This window comes from Drosophila subpulchrella, chromosome X, assembly GCF_014743375.2.
Source record: "Drosophila subpulchrella strain 33 F10 #4 breed RU33 chromosome X, RU_Dsub_v1.1 Primary Assembly, whole genome shotgun sequence".
In the NCBI taxonomy this organism is placed as follows: domain Eukaryota; kingdom Metazoa; phylum Arthropoda; class Insecta; order Diptera; family Drosophilidae; genus Drosophila; species Drosophila subpulchrella.
The window spans coordinates 22,910,700-22,928,173 of record NC_050613.1 but is presented as its reverse complement, the minus strand read 5'-3'; the positions used below and the strand labels follow the sequence as shown (position 1 = coordinate 22,928,173).

The following is a 17,474-nucleotide window of genomic DNA, read 5'->3' as shown; positions in this document are numbered from 1 at the left end:
ACAGCAGCAACGGAATAACATTATAAAGTATCATGGCAATTTTTTCCATGCAACTGCCACCAGTAGCGACAGTCAAAAAGTTGTTATAAAAAACAATTTTCGGATTCAGTAGTTTGTAGCTGCAATCTTTAAATGCAGAACGGTTGATACAGGGGAAAATGAAGAACCAAAAAAATAAAACGCGAAATGATTGCAGCAAGGAGATATCGATTTGAAGGACGAAGATATGTATCGACAGGTTTATTAAAGTAAGTAATATTATATACCTTAAAAGCTGTAAAAAGTAGATGTGAATTAAATACTGTAACAATAAGATGAATTAATAAGATTTAAAAAAAAGAATCATTCCGGAAGGCCTTCTTTTTCATGCATACTTGTAGACGCCGGTAGACGAAGATATGTATCGACAGGTTTATTAAAGTAAGTAATATTATATACCTTAAAAGCTGTAAAAAGTAGATTTGAATTAAATACTGTAACAATAAGATGAATTAATAAGATTTAAAAAAAAGAATCATTCCGGAAGGCCTTCTTTTTCATCCATACTTGTAGACGCCTTTTATAAACATTTGTTTTTTCAGAAAACAAGTGATTTCTGTTTCAGCTAAATCAAAATAAATAATAACAACTTTTCACCTCACCAATTTCTCTGGTTTTCTTAACCATTCCCTAAATGTCCCATTTCGAGTAATTTATTTTAAGCAATTTGTATTTATTTGCTTAGTTTATCTACTATTTTTTTATTGCTATTTTGGGCCAAGTTGGAGGCCATAAAACTGTGAAAATTCAAATATGCTACAATTGAGGCTCGTAAAATTTTACGTAGAGCGAGACAGCATGACCGAGTGCGAGCGAGATAGGCGGCACAAGATGGGTATTAAAAGGGGGCAAAAAACGAGAGTAAATGGCACAAAAACATTTTGCGGTTGAAGGCAGTTAGCCAAATAAATGTACAACTAGATAAACAAGCTGCTCAAACTAGTTGCACACACACACAGACGCATACACACACATGCGAGATCCTTTAGAAAGAGAGGGGTATATGTGGAGGTGAGCAAGAAAAGAAGCCTCAACTGACAAACCGTTTAATCATTGGAGTTGCTCTCTCGGTGTTTGCTTTTCATTTTATGGTATTTGCCAATTTCTTCATGTGCCTGTGTATGTGTGTGGGTATCCTTGTGCCAGCTGGCTAATTTTCGTTGCCTACTTTTCGGCACTTTTAGCCCACAAGAAAATGTATTTTTGGCACACTAAAAACAGATATAAAGTTTGAAATAATAATAGTTTTCTTCAAAGTATATTGTCAAAAACAATAAAATTATTTTACAAATATTTTTAGATAATTTTTTTTATTTAATAATTTAATTATAATTAATATTTGCTATTTTTGATTTTTGAGAATTGCTTATTTTCTGTACAATCCTAAGTGCATAAGTGTGTGTTACTATCTGTGTTGAAGCTTTCTAATTTTCGTTGGCTTTTTGGGGCACTTTTCTCCGAATTAAGGTCTTTGTTTTTTTGTTGGCATTAAATATTTTCAATTAACAATCTGTTGTGGCTTAATGAGAATAGCCTACCCTATTTATACTTTAATACTTCCACTCACACTCATGCACTTTACCCAGACACAGATTCACACACACGCACACAGACACATTTAGGCATACCCTTTTGGCGCTCTTTTTGCTGTTTGTTTGGTGTTTTCTTATGTTTTGTGCCGAAAATTTGCTTAATTAAAAATAACAAGCAAAGCCAGCAGCAAACACCAGCCCATTGCAATATCCTTAAGCCCCCTCGAAAGAACCCCCTTGAAGCCGAAGAGGCAGAAGAATAACAACCGCAGAGCTACAAGCCAAACTTTGTTTAATGGTTAGTTAAGCGTTTAATTTGCACAAGGCCTTGGAGCTCATCATCCACTCGCACAGGCACGGCAATAGCACCCCGAACTCCCCTGATGACTTTTTAAAAGCACCCGAGCCCCATATGTCGAGGGTCGGGGGATTGAACTGGTTATTGTGCTGGTTCCCCAAACTTATTCCCCTGAGCACTTTTAACTGTCCGATACTTTTCACCCATTTTTAATTACTTTCTTGTTTTTTTATCACATGCCCGTTACTCAGCCAACCAATTTAACTGTTAGGAAAACCATTACGTAAATTGCAGTTCTTAATCAATTTTTATTTCGTATACAATATCCGATGTAAAGAGCTGGATGGGCGGGGACTATCTTAGGGATCGAGTCCTGGGCCACCAGCTTCACTTTCCAGCTATTTCTAGATATATCAGACAGATTAGATTAATGGGTAACGCCAATGGAAACGCCGAGTAGTCAACGCACCTTTTTCGGGGTTACTTTCCGGCCTCCTTCTTAAACTGGTCGATCACGTCGACCCGGTAGTTGGCAATCAGGTTGCCCCCGATGGCCGCCATCTCGTCGTCGGCGGGGTTCTCCTCCAGGCCAGCTTCCACCATGTTCTCGAGCTGCTGCTCCAGGACCAGAACCTCGGTGATGCGGTTGAACTCGCGGCTCTTGTTCATCAACGAAGTCAGATTGATGAGGAAATAGACAAGAGCCGTCAGGACGGGCCCGGTCAAGAAGATTATTATCTGGATCATAGCGAAATTTAAGGAAAAATTTGAGTTAGAAAAAGATTTATTATAATGCTTTTAGAGAATGACTAGACGACTTGACTGCGCGAAGACGAATGAACTCATGACCGAATTTCAGAAGGAAGTTAAAAGCAACTGCCTACTATGTTCGAAATCAGCTGGAAGTTGAAAGCAGAAGCCTACTATGCTATAAATATATTTGGATCACGTATTCCCAACCGATTGTTGTTGGCAGGCCTGGGAAATGGTGGAAACCCTGTTGAGACTGCCCCTCTAAGTCTGCAACGGGGCCATACGGGCAACTCTATATCGGAGATATTTGTGTTGCTCTCTTGACTCTCAAGACCGCATTTGCATACTACCTTGACCTTCTTGGACCCAACCGGCCACGAAAACCCTTTACAGTAAGCAGATTCCCAGCGTATTTTAAGGGGACAAAAAAGGGGTTTGAAAAAGACACCATGTGGGAAATTTTGTTATTTAATAAACCATAATACTACTATACACATTAGTTAATTTATAACATTAGTATTCTCACGACCCTTTGGGCTTGGTTCACTTGACTAGGGTTCGGGGATGGATTGGTTATGGCATACGTGGAACCACGCATCTTGGGTTTCGGGAACCTCTGGTTGGTAATGGGCCCTTTGGAGCCACTCTAGGGTTTGGGGAGCCCTTGGAACCATGAGTCGGGTTGGTTTTGGGCCACTTGGAACAGCGAGTTTTGGGGTGTGGGTGCCGCGCCTTCGGAATGGGCCCCTTGGAACCACGGGACTTGAGCTTGGGGTACTGCTTCTTGGGTTTGGGCCTTTTGGAACCACGACTGTTGCGTTTGGGGTTGGTTAAGGGCCTCTTGGAGGCACACGTCTTCGGTCTGGGGAACCGCATTTTGGGCTTGGGCCCCTTGGAACCACGGGATTTGCGTTTGGGGTACCGCCTCTTGGGTCTGGGCCTTTTGGAACCACGAGTCTACGGATCGGGGACCCTCAGGTTGGTTTTGAGCCACTTGGAAGAACGAGTTTTGGGGTGCGGTAGCCGCGCCTTGGGAATTGGCCCCTTGGAACCACGGGACTTGAGCTTGGGGTACCGCTTCTTGGGTTTGGGCCTTTTGGAACCACGAGTCTAGGGTTCGAGGACCATCGGGTTGATTATGGTCCCCCTGGAACCACGAGTGTTGGGGTTGCGGTACAGAGTCTTGGGTTTGGGGTACCCCTTGGACCCCTTGGAACCACGACTGTTGCTTTTGGGGAACCGCGGGTTGGTTAAAAGCCCCTTGTAGGGTCTTCGCATCTTCGGTTGGGGGAACCGCTTTTTGGGCTCCTTGGAAGCACGGGGTATTGGCCCACACGTTTAGGGCTTGCTGCGGATCATGTTTTCCCTTGTTCCGTAAACACTTTCGCTTTGGTAGAGAGCTTCCCTTCACATGGGCAATGCCGTGCTTGTTCTTATCCGCCAGTCTTGGTTTGGCGGTCTTCTTTACCACCTTCCTTGTGCGAGTAACATGCCTGTTTTCTGGGGTCTGTGGATTCAGGCGTTATTAACAGTAACAGTAATTATTAAGATTTCTTACCAAGGATCTTTCAATTGCCTCAAATAGGGCTATAATTTTTGCTTTCTCATCCATGGTTTCCGAAGAGTTCATGTTAGCTATTAAGAAAAAATTGTTAAAATAAGTAAATAAGAATATGTAGACGGAAAAACGAAGGTGTTGCATTATTGAAAAAGTGTGGTAATGTTAAAATAAGTAAGTTAATAAAACAAATTTTATCTAGTTTTTTTTTTTGTATAGAATTACTTGTATGAAGTAGAAAAATGCCTTGAAAAATAAGGCCTTAAAATTGTTGAAAACCAAAAATTTTATTTTTTTATCTAACGAAAGTATGTCTTTATAATACGAAAGTCGAATACAAACTGAAGGAATGTAGGCCTCAGCTCGACAAGCTGAAATTTCGCTTTGAACGAAGGGTCTGTGTTACTGTGATTGTTTTATATTTTGAACTACTTCAAAAGCTATTTTTAAATCAAAGTAGTCGTATTTCTCATGATTGTAAACCATTTAATCCAGACGGATGTACGAACATCTCTCGTTTTAATTTCAAGCCCAGCTGCATACACATTTTCCAATTTTCCTAACAACCGCTGATCAGAACAGTCGATTTAAATTTTTTATTCAGTAAAAGTTTTGGTTTTTCACTAGATGGCGGAGTCAAGTGTTTTTTTTTCTGTCGGGGGAAGAGGTTAATGGCTTTTTGCTGAGTGCAGCCATGTTTGTGGGAGCCAGCGAATGGCAGCTAAGCGGCTTAAAGTTGACGCACTAAAATAATTTCAGTGTTAATTTTATTTGAAAACCATCAAGGCTGATGCCCCGTGCTCGCTGTGGCTAAAAACTTTTGCCTAATCCCAATTAGAGGGAAATGTCCATGTTGCTGTTTTTCGGTTTCTGGGGGCAGAAAAAATAAAGGGGCGGCCACAGAACATGGCTGATTATGCGATTCCCTTTTATCTCGGACAGTTTTCCGGCAAAATTGAAATTACGAAAATACGCAATGATTGACGGATGGCGGTGGCGCTTGGTAAAAGACAAAAATATTCACTTTAAATAAATATCGGCATTTAGCCACTATTCGATTACAGCTATTTACTTGCAAAATCATTTTTCGTTGTAAGCGCCCGCAGCTTCAAAATGGTATGGTTCAACAATAAGACAGCCATGATGAGGAAAAAAATTATGATGATGGCCATGATGATTAAAAATGAAGAGCTTTTAAATCCTCTTAAGACGATTAAGAATTCAGTATTGCTCTTGGTACGCTAAGTGTATAATTTTCTAACTTTAGGACTGTTAAATAAAATAGTAAGTAATATGTATCTAATTTTAAGAATATAAAATTACATTAAAAATTATTTATAAAATGAAATTGCCCTTGACAAAAAAATATTTAATTGAATATGTAACTGAAATAGTTTTAAAATATAATATAATAAAAAATAATATAAAAACACTTAGAAAACCTTATGTGTTCTCAAAGAAAATGCTATATTTTCTCACTGCATACTTTTAGACACCTTTAAAAATGTTTTTATTTCGTTCAACTCAGTAAAAGTGCCAGCATACCCTAAAAACGAGATTCAATGGTATTGCGATGGCCAGATTGTTGAACTGCAATTGCTGGCTCGAGTCGAAAGTCTGGGCTGGACATCGCCATTCTGTGTTCAAAATGGCAACAGGGCCTCGTTGCCCCAGAAACATGCCCCTCGAATCTCTTGTAGAACAAATCTGCCGCCAAGTTCCATAGGCAGGGGAACACAAAATTTAACTTTTTAATTAAGGCGAGGCAATGGTTTTTATTTTGTTATTTGTTTTCCTTGTCGCCCGGCGAGTGGAAAGTCCTGCCAGAGGACAAAGGCGGCCAGGAAGCGCAACAGGCAAACTTGACACATAAAACGGGGATAAAGAACAAAAAGCGAAGGAAAAAAGGCACAATAATCATAAAAAGCATGGGAAGGGGGCTCAAACGCGATATCGAAATTTTAAATACCCTCGTTAATCCATTCATTAAAGTTTATCTTTTTAAACTGTATTAAATTAAGTCATGTTTAAAGGGCTTTAAAAACAATTAATTAATGAGAAAAGTAAGCAAAATAAAATGTTTAAGGTTTTAATTTACGATAAGCTTCATACATTGTTAAAATAAATAAATGAAAATTTTATTTTACATTTTAAAAACAAGGGAGAACGCTATAGTCGAGTACCTCGACTATCAGATACCCGTTACTCAGCTTAAGCGACCAAAGGGAAATGGAGATATGCAAGCAGCAAAGCGAGATTTAAATGCGCCACCTACCGGCGGAAGACAGATTTAAGCGTTGTGTGCGTTAGGGTAGGCGTGACAAATTCATTGTTCAATAGAATAAGTTAGCCGCGCACTTTGCTCTCTCTGAGCGCCGGCAGTGCTTTTCTCTTTGCCGCTAAGTTCGGCCGGCAACTATTTACATACACACACATACACGCGTAAAAACATTTCGCACTGTCTGGCTCTGACGTCATAGCTTTTTTTCTTGGGAGGTTTGTGGGCGTTAGAGTGGGCGTAGAAAAATTTTTTTTGGGTCAATCGATAGGTATGGACAAGACTAATACATTTCAGTTAAAATTTTCTATCTAACATCAAAACTGTAGGAGCCACAGTTTTGGGCGGTTTGTGGGCGTTAGAGTGGGCGTGGCACTCTACTGAAACAAACTTGCGCTGCGTAAGAAGCTCAGGAATCTGCTCGCCAAATCTCAATAGCCTAGCTCTCATAGTTTCCGAGATCTCAGCGTTCATCCGGACAGACGGACAGACGGACAGACGGACAGACGGACAGACGGACAGACGGACAGACGGACATGGCTAGATCGACTCGGCTAGTGATCCTGATCAAGAATATATATACTTTATGGGGTCGGAAACGCTTCCTTCTGCCTGTTACATACTTTCCGACGAATCTAGTATACCCTTTTACTCTACGAGTAACGGGTATAATAATTTGGGCTTAAAATATTATTATTTGGCATGTGAAAAATTAGCTAAATAACATATTGGATTAATGCTTAAATTTTATTTTAGGGTAATATTTTATGGCTGGCTTTAATTTTTGTTTAAATAAATAAATAAAAATTATATTTACATTTTTTTAAAATGAAAAGCATTATTATTTAACGAATGAAATATAATTAGGCTGGTATACCCTCTGAAAACAGCGACAACTGAAGAACAACTTCAAAGCGGCGACAGTTTAGTGCTTTCCCAGTGTGTGTTTTGCGAGTGTATGGGTGAGCGTTTCGCGAGTGTATGGGTGTGCGTTTTGGGTGTGTGAGTCGCTTAGCGGCCATCTTGCGGCTGTTGTGCTCAGCTGACAATAAAAGACAGGACCGAAAGGACAATGGGACAGGACGAGGCAGGCGCTTTGTTTGCGCCCCCGCCTGTCGCAGTTGCCTTTAAGGACACTTAACCTTGTCAGAGCCGCCACAACAACGGCAACTTTGTCCTGTGGATCCGCGAATTGATGATACTTTAAACGCAGCGAGCCCAATAGTTTCCGCCAGGGCAAAATGCAACTTAGTTTTTTGCCCCTAACATTAATTAGAAAGGCAGTTGTTAGGACAAGACTTTGCCTCGACAATTTGCAGATATTACCACTTCTAAACGTTAAAAGTTGTTAAATCCTGTATTAACCGGCTTTAAAATATTCAAGTTTCATCAATTTCTTGGCTTTCTTATTCTAAAATTTTGCTTAAATCTATACCTTTTTCCGTTTTTATATTTTCCAAGGTAACCTCGAACCTTGAGCTAAGATTGTTTCATTTTTTTTTATTTATATATATTGCAATTTTATTTTGTAATTGTAATGAGAAGTCTTCCATTTTTATTTACTAAAAAATAAAGAAATATCTTAAAGAATTATATTTATTTTAATTATTTTTAATATTGGTAGGCTGATATAATTTGAAGACATCTCATTTGATGCACGTAAGCTATGCTCAAATAATAAATCTGCAAAATACTGCAAACCAATTTGGTGTTCGGCTAACGTTACGTATACGCAATTTGACTGGCTGTAAGTCATTTTCCTTGGATTGTGTTACGTAACTGCCAACGTTTGTGAAACGTAATTGCTGTGCGACTGTGTGGCTGTGTGTGTGTGTGTAGCTCGAATTACCAATTTATTTGACAAGCTGACAAATTGCAGCTAACCCAAAAGGAGAAAATCAGAGACCAGCTAAAATTTAAGCATCAAATAAAAATAAGATGGGTCGAAAAAAAGATGAAAAATATATATGGTGCATGTAGTTATATGTATATATATATATATATATAGGTCGGTGCATATATATTCAATCGTACTTTGAGGACAGACCATTCAAGTGTGTGTGTGTTTGGCCGTGTGTGTGTTCAGTGCCTTATTGACAGTTGATTTGCACTCTGATTGCACAAAAGGAAACCCAAAATCCGTACATTAATTAAACACTGAACTCGTACTCTCTGTGTGTGTCTGCCACGCCCCCCTTTTTGGGGATGGGGGGGCGGACAGGACGTGGTGTTAGGCAGGATATGGGAATCTGGTGGAGGGGGGGGGGAGGAAGGATTGCCAAGGATCCTGGCACCGGAAGCCATCTGTATGGATATGGATGCTCCTGATTCGGTTTCATTGCTTGCAGTTTGCCTTTTTATGGCTGTGCTACGCTCGATTCATCCTGGCTTCAATTCTGGCCCAAACCTTTTCTCAATCCGGCACTTGCACAAAAATTATAACCCTTAATGTTTTAATCATTTCTTAAATCATTATTAGAGTTCTTGAACTTTTACAATGCTTGCAATTTAGAATTTTACTTGGTAATAATTAAATATTTATTTCTTTTAAACTGGAAACTTATGCATAAGCATTGGACCTACCCAAAAATATACATATATTTTTTAAATTAATGACCAATTTTATAAGTATTTAGAGATGATACCATTTTCCTTATCCCAATAATATGATAATGATTATCATATTTTTAAATTAAATCCATTTTGTATACCTATTTTGAACTAAAAACTTATTTATATGTATTTGGTTTACTCAAAAATTATTATTTTCTATAAATTTAAGATAATATTTGTAATTACTTAAAGTTGAAATCATTTCCCTAATCATTATGAGAGTTTGGCTTTATTTAGAATTGTAAATTAAATACCACTTATTTTAATAACTTATTTTTAATAAAATGTTTATTTACTTTAAACTGAAACCTTGATAATATTTATTTGGCTTGCCCAAAAATAGTGCTTGCTCCTTTAAATTCAAGACAAAATTATTATTAATCTAAGTTGAAGAGGCAACATAATTTTCCGCATATAATTTAATACTTTAAGACTTTGTTTTTAAGTCCACAATTTTTTTTTTTGTATTCCTGTATTTTTTGTCAGTGTTTTCTCTGTTGTTTTCACCCTTTTTCCATCTTGTTTGCTGAACTTGAGGTGTTTTTTCCCCCATTTTCCTAGTGCCGACCCATGCAAATTTTATGAATATCTGCCAAGATGCGAAATAAGCAAGTGAGAAGCCGTCTCGCCCGGCTTTACATCACACAACACGCAAGTTGTGCAGCTCGCAAATTCGAAGTGGATGGCTTTAAATTCAACTGACAGGCGGCAGCTGCTCCCAGGACTCGCAGGACTCGCAGGACCTCTCCCATCCCTCGAGCACCCTGTTTTGGCCATTTATCAAATGTTTTGCCTGCAGACGCGAGTCGCAAGTGTCGTTAATTATCCAGTGTGTACGCATACATACACATGTATGTACATCTGTTTGTATTTTTTAATTTTTTCTTCCTTATTTTCACATCCTTGGCCGCATATTAATGCATGTTTATTTGCCAGCCTGGGCGCACTCAATTCATATTTATTATTATTTATGACCGTGCATTATAATTCATTCGGTGGGTGGCGCCGGGTGGACACGACCTCGTCAAGTTTTAGTCGGCCGCTCATGTGTGCCTTTTTAGTAATTAATTAAGTGCCCCTCTTCGGTAGCTAATTAAAATTTAAAGTGCTCGCTTAATTGGTAACATCAACAGCTGGCGCTCCAATGATTTTCCCCTCACTTAACACTCGTATTTTTGCAAGTGGCTTCTTGAGTTGGCCTAATTTTCGGGATTGCTATTCGGATAAATCAATGATGTTGTAAACCATGATATTCCTAGGAGTAGAAGATAGTGTGTCCAAAAACAGCGAATCAAAAATTACAAATTAAAAGGTAACATATTGAACATTTCTAAAATTGAACAAAGTATATCAGGGATAGAATCATTGAAAATGCGACTAGCTAGATCAAAAAAATGTATTCTAAGTCGTTCAACATGGAAAGCAATCAAAGCAACACAGACGCTTCATTCAAAGCGAAATTTCAGCTTGTCGAGCTGAGGCCAACATTCCTTCAGTTTGTATTCGACTTTCGTATTATAAAGACATACTTTCGATAGAGTAAAAAATAAAATTTTCGGTTTCAACAATTTTCTAGCCTTATTTTTCAAGGCATTTTTCTACTTCACACAAGTAATTCTATATAAAAAACTAGACACAAATTGTTTCATTAACTTACTTATTTTAACATTACCACACATTTTCAATAATGCAATAGCTTCGTTTTTCCATCTGTATTTTTTTATTTACTTATTTTAACAATTTTTTTTTAATAGTTAACATGAACTCTTCGGAAACCATGGATGAGAAATCAAAAATTATAGCCCTAAGGGCGGTAATGGAAGAATCCTTGGTAAGAAATATTAATAAATACTGTTATTGTTAATAACGCCTGATTCCACAGACCCCCGAAAACAGGCATGTTACTCGCACAAGGAAGGTGGTAAAGAATTCCGCCAGACCAAGCCTGGCGGATAAGTACAAGCACGGCATTGCCCATCTGAAGGGAAGCTCTCTACCAAAGCACAAGTTTTTAAAGAACAAGGGAAAACATGATCCGCAGCAAGCCGAAGAAGTGTGGGCCAATACACCGTGGTTCCATGGAGCCCAAACCCAAAAAGCGGTTCCCCCAACCGAAGATGCGAAGACCCTACAAGGAGCTCTTAACCAACCCGCGGTTCCCCAAACGCAACAGTCGTGGTTTCAAGGGTTCCTTAACCAACCCGCGGTACCCCCAACCCAAGACTGGGTACCGCAACCCCGACACTCGTGGTTCCAGGGGGCCCGTAATCAACCCGAGGGTCCCCGAACCCTAGACTCGTGGTTCCAAACGGCCCAAACTCAAGAGGCGGTACCCCAAGCTCAAGTCCCGTGGTTCCAAGGGGCCCATTCCGAAGGCGCGGCACCCACACCCCAAAACTCGTTGTTCCAAGTGGCCCAAAACCAACCCGACTCATGGTTCCAAGGGCTCCCCAAACCCTAGAGTGGCTCCAAGGGGCCCATTACCAACCAGAGGTTCCCGAAACCCAAGATGCGTGGCTCCACGTATGCCATAACCAATCCATCCCTGAACCCTAGTCAAGTGATCCAAGCCCAATCCAAGGGGTCGTGAGAATACTAATGTTATAAATTAACTAATGTGTATAGTACAAAATAGGGATTTGAAGAAGACCCCATGTGGAAAATGTTGTTATTTAATAAACCATAATTATTAAATAACAACATTTTCCACATAGGGTCTTTTCCAAACCCCTATTTTGTCCCCTTGAAATACGCTGGGAATCTGCTTACTGTAAAGGGTTTTCGTGTCCGACAGGCGACGTGTGGCTACCTCCGGCCGGTAGGGTCCAAGAAGGGTAAGGTAGTATGCAAATTCGGTCTTGAGAGTCAAGAGAGCAACACAAATATCTCCGATATAGAGTTGCCCGTATGGCCCCGTTGCGGACTTAGAGGGGCAGTCTCAAAAGGGTTTCCACTTTTTCCCAGGCCTGCCAACAACAATCGGTTGGGAATATGTGATCCAAATATATTTATAGCATAGTAGGCTTCTGCTTTCAACTTCCAGCTGATTTCGAACATAGTAGGCAGTTGCTTTTAACTTCCTTCTGAAATTCGGTCATCAGTTCATTCGTCTTCGCGCAGTCAAGTCGTCGTAAATATTTTTCAAACTCGATTTTTTTTGTTAAATTTCGATATGATCCAGATAATAATCTTCTTGGCCGGGCCCGTCCTGACGGCTCTTGTCTATTTTCTCATCAATCTGACTTCGTTGATGAACAAGAGCCGCGAGTTCAACCGGATCACCGAGGTTCTGGTCCTGGAGCAGCAGCTCGAGAACATGGTGGAAGCTGGCCTGGAGGAGAACCCCGCCGACGACGAGATGGCGGCCATCGGGGGCAACCTGATTGCCAACTACCGGGTCGACGTGATCGACCAGTTTAAGAAGGAGGCCGGAAAGTAACCCCGAAAAAGGTGCGTTGACTACTCGGCGCTTCCATTGGCGATACCCATTAATCTGACCTGTCTGATATATCTAGAAATAGCTGGAAAGTGAAGCTGGAGGCCCAGGACCCGATCCCTCAGGTAGCATCCGCCCATCCAGCTCTTTGCATCGGATTTTGTATATAAAATAAAAATGTATTGGGAAATACAATTTTTTCGATTGTTTTCATATAACATATTGGTTATAGTCCCATAGATATATAGGAAAAATTAGTTGTAACAGGATTGGGTACCCCAATTTGTTTTTAATACTTTCATATCTTACGATTATAGGTTTTTAGTTGGCAGAGAGGGCAAAGCCCGTTCCTATGGCGTATTAAACTGCTCTTTGGAAATTGTGCGAGTGCAACCAATCAAAATTCCTGTTATAAAATCAAATTTTCATTGCTCACAGTGAGCATTTCCTTTAACATTTCACCCAATGCTGGCATTTTGGGCACTTTTCGGTTTCTCGCAACTGGCATCTGTTTGCCTCAGCATTCTTTTTTTCAGGATTTCTCATCCCTTTTTTTTTGACTGGTTTCGCAGTTCCGGTTCCGTTCTCTGATTCGGGTTTTAGCGGCCCTAAGCTGAGGGAGCTTCGATGGGTTAAACTGTAACTGGGCACAAAGGGCAGCAATTTTCGGGCCGCTTTCAGCTGTAGTTTCATCTTTCGTTTGTTTTACAATTCACACTCGCACACTCACATGCGTTCGGGCAATTTTTTACGCCTCACCTCAAAGAGTTTTTCTGGCCTTGTGTTAGAATTTAACAATTTTTTCCACTTTTTTTAACGTTTGCCCGGAGGCCGAACAAAAAAAAACCAGCTCGAATGATTTGGTTTGTTGCATTTTGGCAAGCGTTGAAACGATCTATCAATGATGGCGATTTTTATGGGGGAAAATTGCGAATTAGGCCACATATAATATTATTAAATATTATGGGAAATTCTTAATTGGCCAAGAGTGTTCTCATAACATTTTTTTGGCTTCACATTATGGTTACCGAGTAATTTATTACATTTATTTCATTCATTGCCTTACCAATTCATTAAATTTAACCATGAATAAATTGAACCTTTAATTGTAATTTTTTAGATACTATATCTTTTTTTAGAGCGTTTAGTAAAAATATATTAAGCAAGGTATGTTCCAAGTCGGTTATGAATATACTTATTGCACCGATTCTTGGCTCTTTTTCATGCAGTCGGCGTTAAAAAACCATTTTTCAAAATATTTTACTACCTTTTTGTTGCCCCGTTTTTTCCTTGTGCCAAATTGGGAGGGAAATGGGTTAGTTTTTTATTATTTTCCTCTTTTTTTGGCTGGCCTGGTATGATATTCATCCTGAACTCCAATAGAAAGTGCAAAATTTGAAACAATAACTTTTACGCACGTCAGTGTAAACTCACATGGAAAATTTGCATGCCCCACAAACACAAAAAAAAAATGGAAAATAGAAAACAGAAAAATAAAGAAAAAAAGGGAGAACCCTCAAAGCAAAGTGAAAATGTGTTTGAGTTTGTTGTAACAAAAGAACAGAAAGCGGAAAATGCATGGAAAAGTTGTTTTGCTATTTTCTTCACCATTTTTTCTGTGTGTGTGCCATTTTTGTTTAGCATTTTTATTAAAGCAATTTGGCTTTGTGTAATTTGCACTTCATTAGCAGCTGGCCGAATTGAAATTGCCTAAATGGAATTAAAGTTTTTGCCGGCGGAGCGTAACTAATGAATATACATATATATGAAGAAAGTACATATGTGCAGGGGGCATACACCATTCCACCCATCCATAAATGTTGCTTTACATGTTTGAGTTGGATTTATGTGGCATGCACTTAAAGTGACTTTGTGGTTTCATTTATGAGCTGCTGCGGTCGGGGGTGACCATGCAAAAGTCAGTGGCTGCTGCCTGATAATTTATAAACGGAACGGTCAGGGAGCCGAAAACGAGACCCGACCAAAACTGGAGACCAAACGAAACCAAACCCGACCAAACCCCGGCCAAACCCGGCCAAACCAAGCCAAACCAGACCGACAAACCAAAAACCCAGCCAGGCGAACTCACTGGAATGCAGTCTATTAGAAGCGCGTTATATACCCACACCTGCACACCTCCACCTATGTATATGTACATGACCCCTCACACACACACACACACACACATGCAGCACTCGCAGGACCTCTCACCCACACAGGTGCGCAGTCAATAAAAGTCCAAGTTCGAAAAGGAAATGCACGTGTGTGTGTGCGTCTCTGCGAGTGCGGTTGAAACAAGTTGATGATTAATGCAACTTGAATTGCAGACTTTGCTTTCAACTCCTAAGTCCAAAGACTAACCGAAATAAACTTCAGTCAAGTTTTCATCCTGCCAGCGGGTAAAAACGGTGACTCCAATGGGGGAAAAGCTCCCAGTGATACCCTGTAATAGGATTTAAAAGGGATTAGGGAGTAGGGATGAAAGCCAGGGGTAAAATAATAAATACATTTGAGGGCTCATCTTTGGCACACACTTCAAAAGGTATTTTATTTATCTGTTTTCTTATAACCAATATTACTACTTTTTAATGATCTATTAAGTTTAAGTTCCTAAAATATTAAGAAAAGTGGGCTATAAAATTTCAAACTATCATAACATAATAATATTTGCTATTATTGTTATATAATGTTCGGCTATAATGTAAAATATACAGGCGATCATACGAAAATAATAAAAAAAGGCTTCTTACTAAATTGCATTATAAAATTAAAGTAGTGTAGTGTATTATTTAAAATATATAAATCCGTAGTAAATATATTTATATAATGAAAACGAAATTTAAAATTCATTAAAATTAGGAATGAGTGTGTAGGTACCGAAGAGTTTATCAATAAATATATTTAGACTAGCATTATTTCTAAATTTTAAATTTTAAATTTTATAAAAGAGTGTGAATGTAATAGGTTACCATTATAAAGCCACAAATGAAAGTTAATAGATTTTTAACTATACCTATGCTTATATTCAAACTCACATAATACTAATATTAAATAACTGCATTTATGCTAGTGCATTTATTGGTCATTAGATCCCCACAAAGGGTATTTTTGGCCACCATAATTGAATGCAGCCGGTGGCGTAATCAAATCCCAAGTGTCTCATCTCAGTGGGAAGCGCCGCAAGTTGTCGCCAAGACCCCGGAGAACTTTCCGTTTTGAGGAGGGGGAAAAAGCCTTTTGCGAAAAATGATTAATGCGATTTGAACTTTAAATTTACATTGTGTTCATGATATTTAGTTGAATTTATGAGCGCTGTTTGAGTTTGTAAATGAGTTGCTCATTTAATGTTTTAACAGGCCCCCCCACTGCCCCTTTTTTCCGCGCTGGGAACACCAAACTACATAAGTTGCAGATACCGAAAGAGAAGGCTAGAGTGGCACAGAAAGAGATGGGCATAGAATGGCCCACACCCCCACTTAGTTTTCCTTGGAAAAACAGGCGTGCGAAGGGTAAGGCTTAGCCGGACTTTTGCCACTGGCAGAACGGAATTAATGATTGTATTTCATTTCATCTGGGGAGCAACAGAAACGAGAAACCGGTAACAGGACAGTCATGGGCACAAAGGCTTAAAGCACTTATCAGTTCCTTAAACGCTTTCCACACCCCCACCCCTTTAGGAAACCGAGTTGGGGGGAAATGGGGGAAAAGGAAAATGCAGAATGTGGCAAGTGTTCTGCAATTACGTACCTCATTATTGTAGTTCAACCCCCAAGAAGTTTTGCATTTTTATTCAAATCGGAATATGTAGTTTTAGTAGAAAAGGGAAAGAAAAGAAAATAAGATGATTATATATTTGTATTTTATATCCTCTAAAAAAATATTTATAATTAAGATTATTAAAAAATAATAATAGAAATACTTGCTATAATCAATTATTAAATACGAACGCTCTTTTATTTAAATATTTTTCTTAACTCTGGTTAAAATGCTGAATAAGTATCACTTATGAGGTGTCTTAAAGTATGCAATAATAATGGACACTTGAATTGAAAATATAGTGTAGCATGCTTTCAGGCACCTTTATAGGCGATTTCAACCCCATTCGTTTATGAAATGGCGTCCATTTAGTGCCTTCTTCGGCGGCAAAGCTGGAATGCCCTTCCTAATAGAGCCGTGTGTGGGGCCAAAAACCCAAAGGATGCCAGCAATCTCAGTTACGGGCCTCGATTTCCCCTCAGCTGCAGACTGAAAACTGCAGAAATTGGGGGTGTCGTCGTTTTAGGCTTCATTTTGTGCTTGTCTTTGACGGGAGGACATCGATAATTATCGCACAAAATGTGTCCCCGGGGTGGAAAAAGGGAAAATGGGCCTGTGGCCAATGTTCTTTTGATTTCTGTCTTGTCTGTCTGGCTGGCTGGCTGGCTGGCCCGGTTTATGTCCGTCTCGCTCTAGCTCTCCTGTGCCCTCTCTTTCACATGTGTGTGTGTGTGTGTGTGTGTGAAAAACAAGCAAATTTACAGCACACACAGCCCTGCATACATGTGCATAAATTCATTGTCACGAGGACAACGACGACGACAGCAGCATCAAATGAATGAATGAATGTGTCTCTGGGTTTCGGGCCTCTCTTGCCCAGGTCCTGTGTGTCCTGGCCCCTAACATGTGTAGCCTGCTTTTAGGCTAAAAGCACACTACACACACTATGCCGACACACACACAGTATACCCACACACACACACACACACACCCACTTCGTTGCTGGCATAAATCTTTGGGACTTTTGTTTGATCGAACGCAAAAATAATGGCGCTTTGTTGTCCTGAGTGCCATCTCTTTTCAGCCCTGTGTGCTCCAGCCTTCATAAATTTTAGCCAGGCCAACTGAAAGCGCAAAGAGAAATCAGCAAGAAAATTGACCTTTTAGCTCACACTTTTAGTTCACCCCAGTCCCTTGGAGTCTCAGATGCT

At 39.6% G+C, this 17,474-nt stretch overlaps 2 protein-coding genes across 2 annotated transcripts; one reads left to right on the top strand and one right to left on the bottom strand.

Moving 5' to 3' along the window:
• Positions 1-3,239: 3,239 nt before the first annotated feature.
• On the bottom strand, positions 3,240-4,535 carry LOC119557032. Its single transcript, XM_037869578.1, has 3 exons — positions 4,406-4,535; positions 4,181-4,257; positions 3,240-4,129 (listed from the first exon to the last, which is right to left on the bottom strand). The coding sequence occupies exons 2-3, from the start codon at positions 4,250-4,252 to the stop codon at positions 3,269-3,271; spliced, it is 933 nt and encodes a 310-aa protein (XP_037725506.1). The 5' UTR covers positions 4,253-4,257; positions 4,406-4,535; the 3' UTR covers positions 3,240-3,268.
• Positions 4,536-10,545: 6,010 nt separating this feature from the next.
• Positions 10,546-12,702, top strand: LOC119556950. Its single transcript, XM_037869449.1, has 5 exons — positions 10,546-10,682; positions 10,826-10,902; positions 10,954-11,905; positions 11,969-12,521; positions 12,587-12,702. Exons 2-3 carry the CDS (start codon positions 10,831-10,833, stop codon positions 11,530-11,532), a joined length of 651 nt encoding a protein of 216 aa, XP_037725377.1. The 5' UTR covers positions 10,546-10,682; positions 10,826-10,830; the 3' UTR covers positions 11,533-11,905; positions 11,969-12,521; positions 12,587-12,702.
• Positions 12,703-17,474: the final 4,772 nt, after the last annotated feature.

What these genes read in the sequence shown, in the direction of transcription:
- LOC119557032 (XM_037869578.1), bottom strand. Translation starts at nt 4,252, where the DNA reads ATGAACTCTTCGGAAACCATGGATGAGAAAGCAAAAATTATAGCCCTA. An exon ending in AGGCAATTGAAAGATCCTTG is followed by an intron (nt 4,130 to 4,180) that starts GTAAGAAATCTT and finishes CTGAATCCACAG; the next exon opens with ACCCCAGAAAACAGGCATGT.
- LOC119556950 (XM_037869449.1), top strand. Translation starts at nt 10,831, where the DNA reads ATGAACTCTTCGGAAACCATGGATGAGAAATCAAAAATTATAGCCCTA. An exon ending in CGGTAATGGAAGAATCCTTG is followed by an intron (nt 10,903 to 10,953) that starts GTAAGAAATATT and finishes CTGATTCCACAG; the next exon opens with ACCCCCGAAAACAGGCATGT.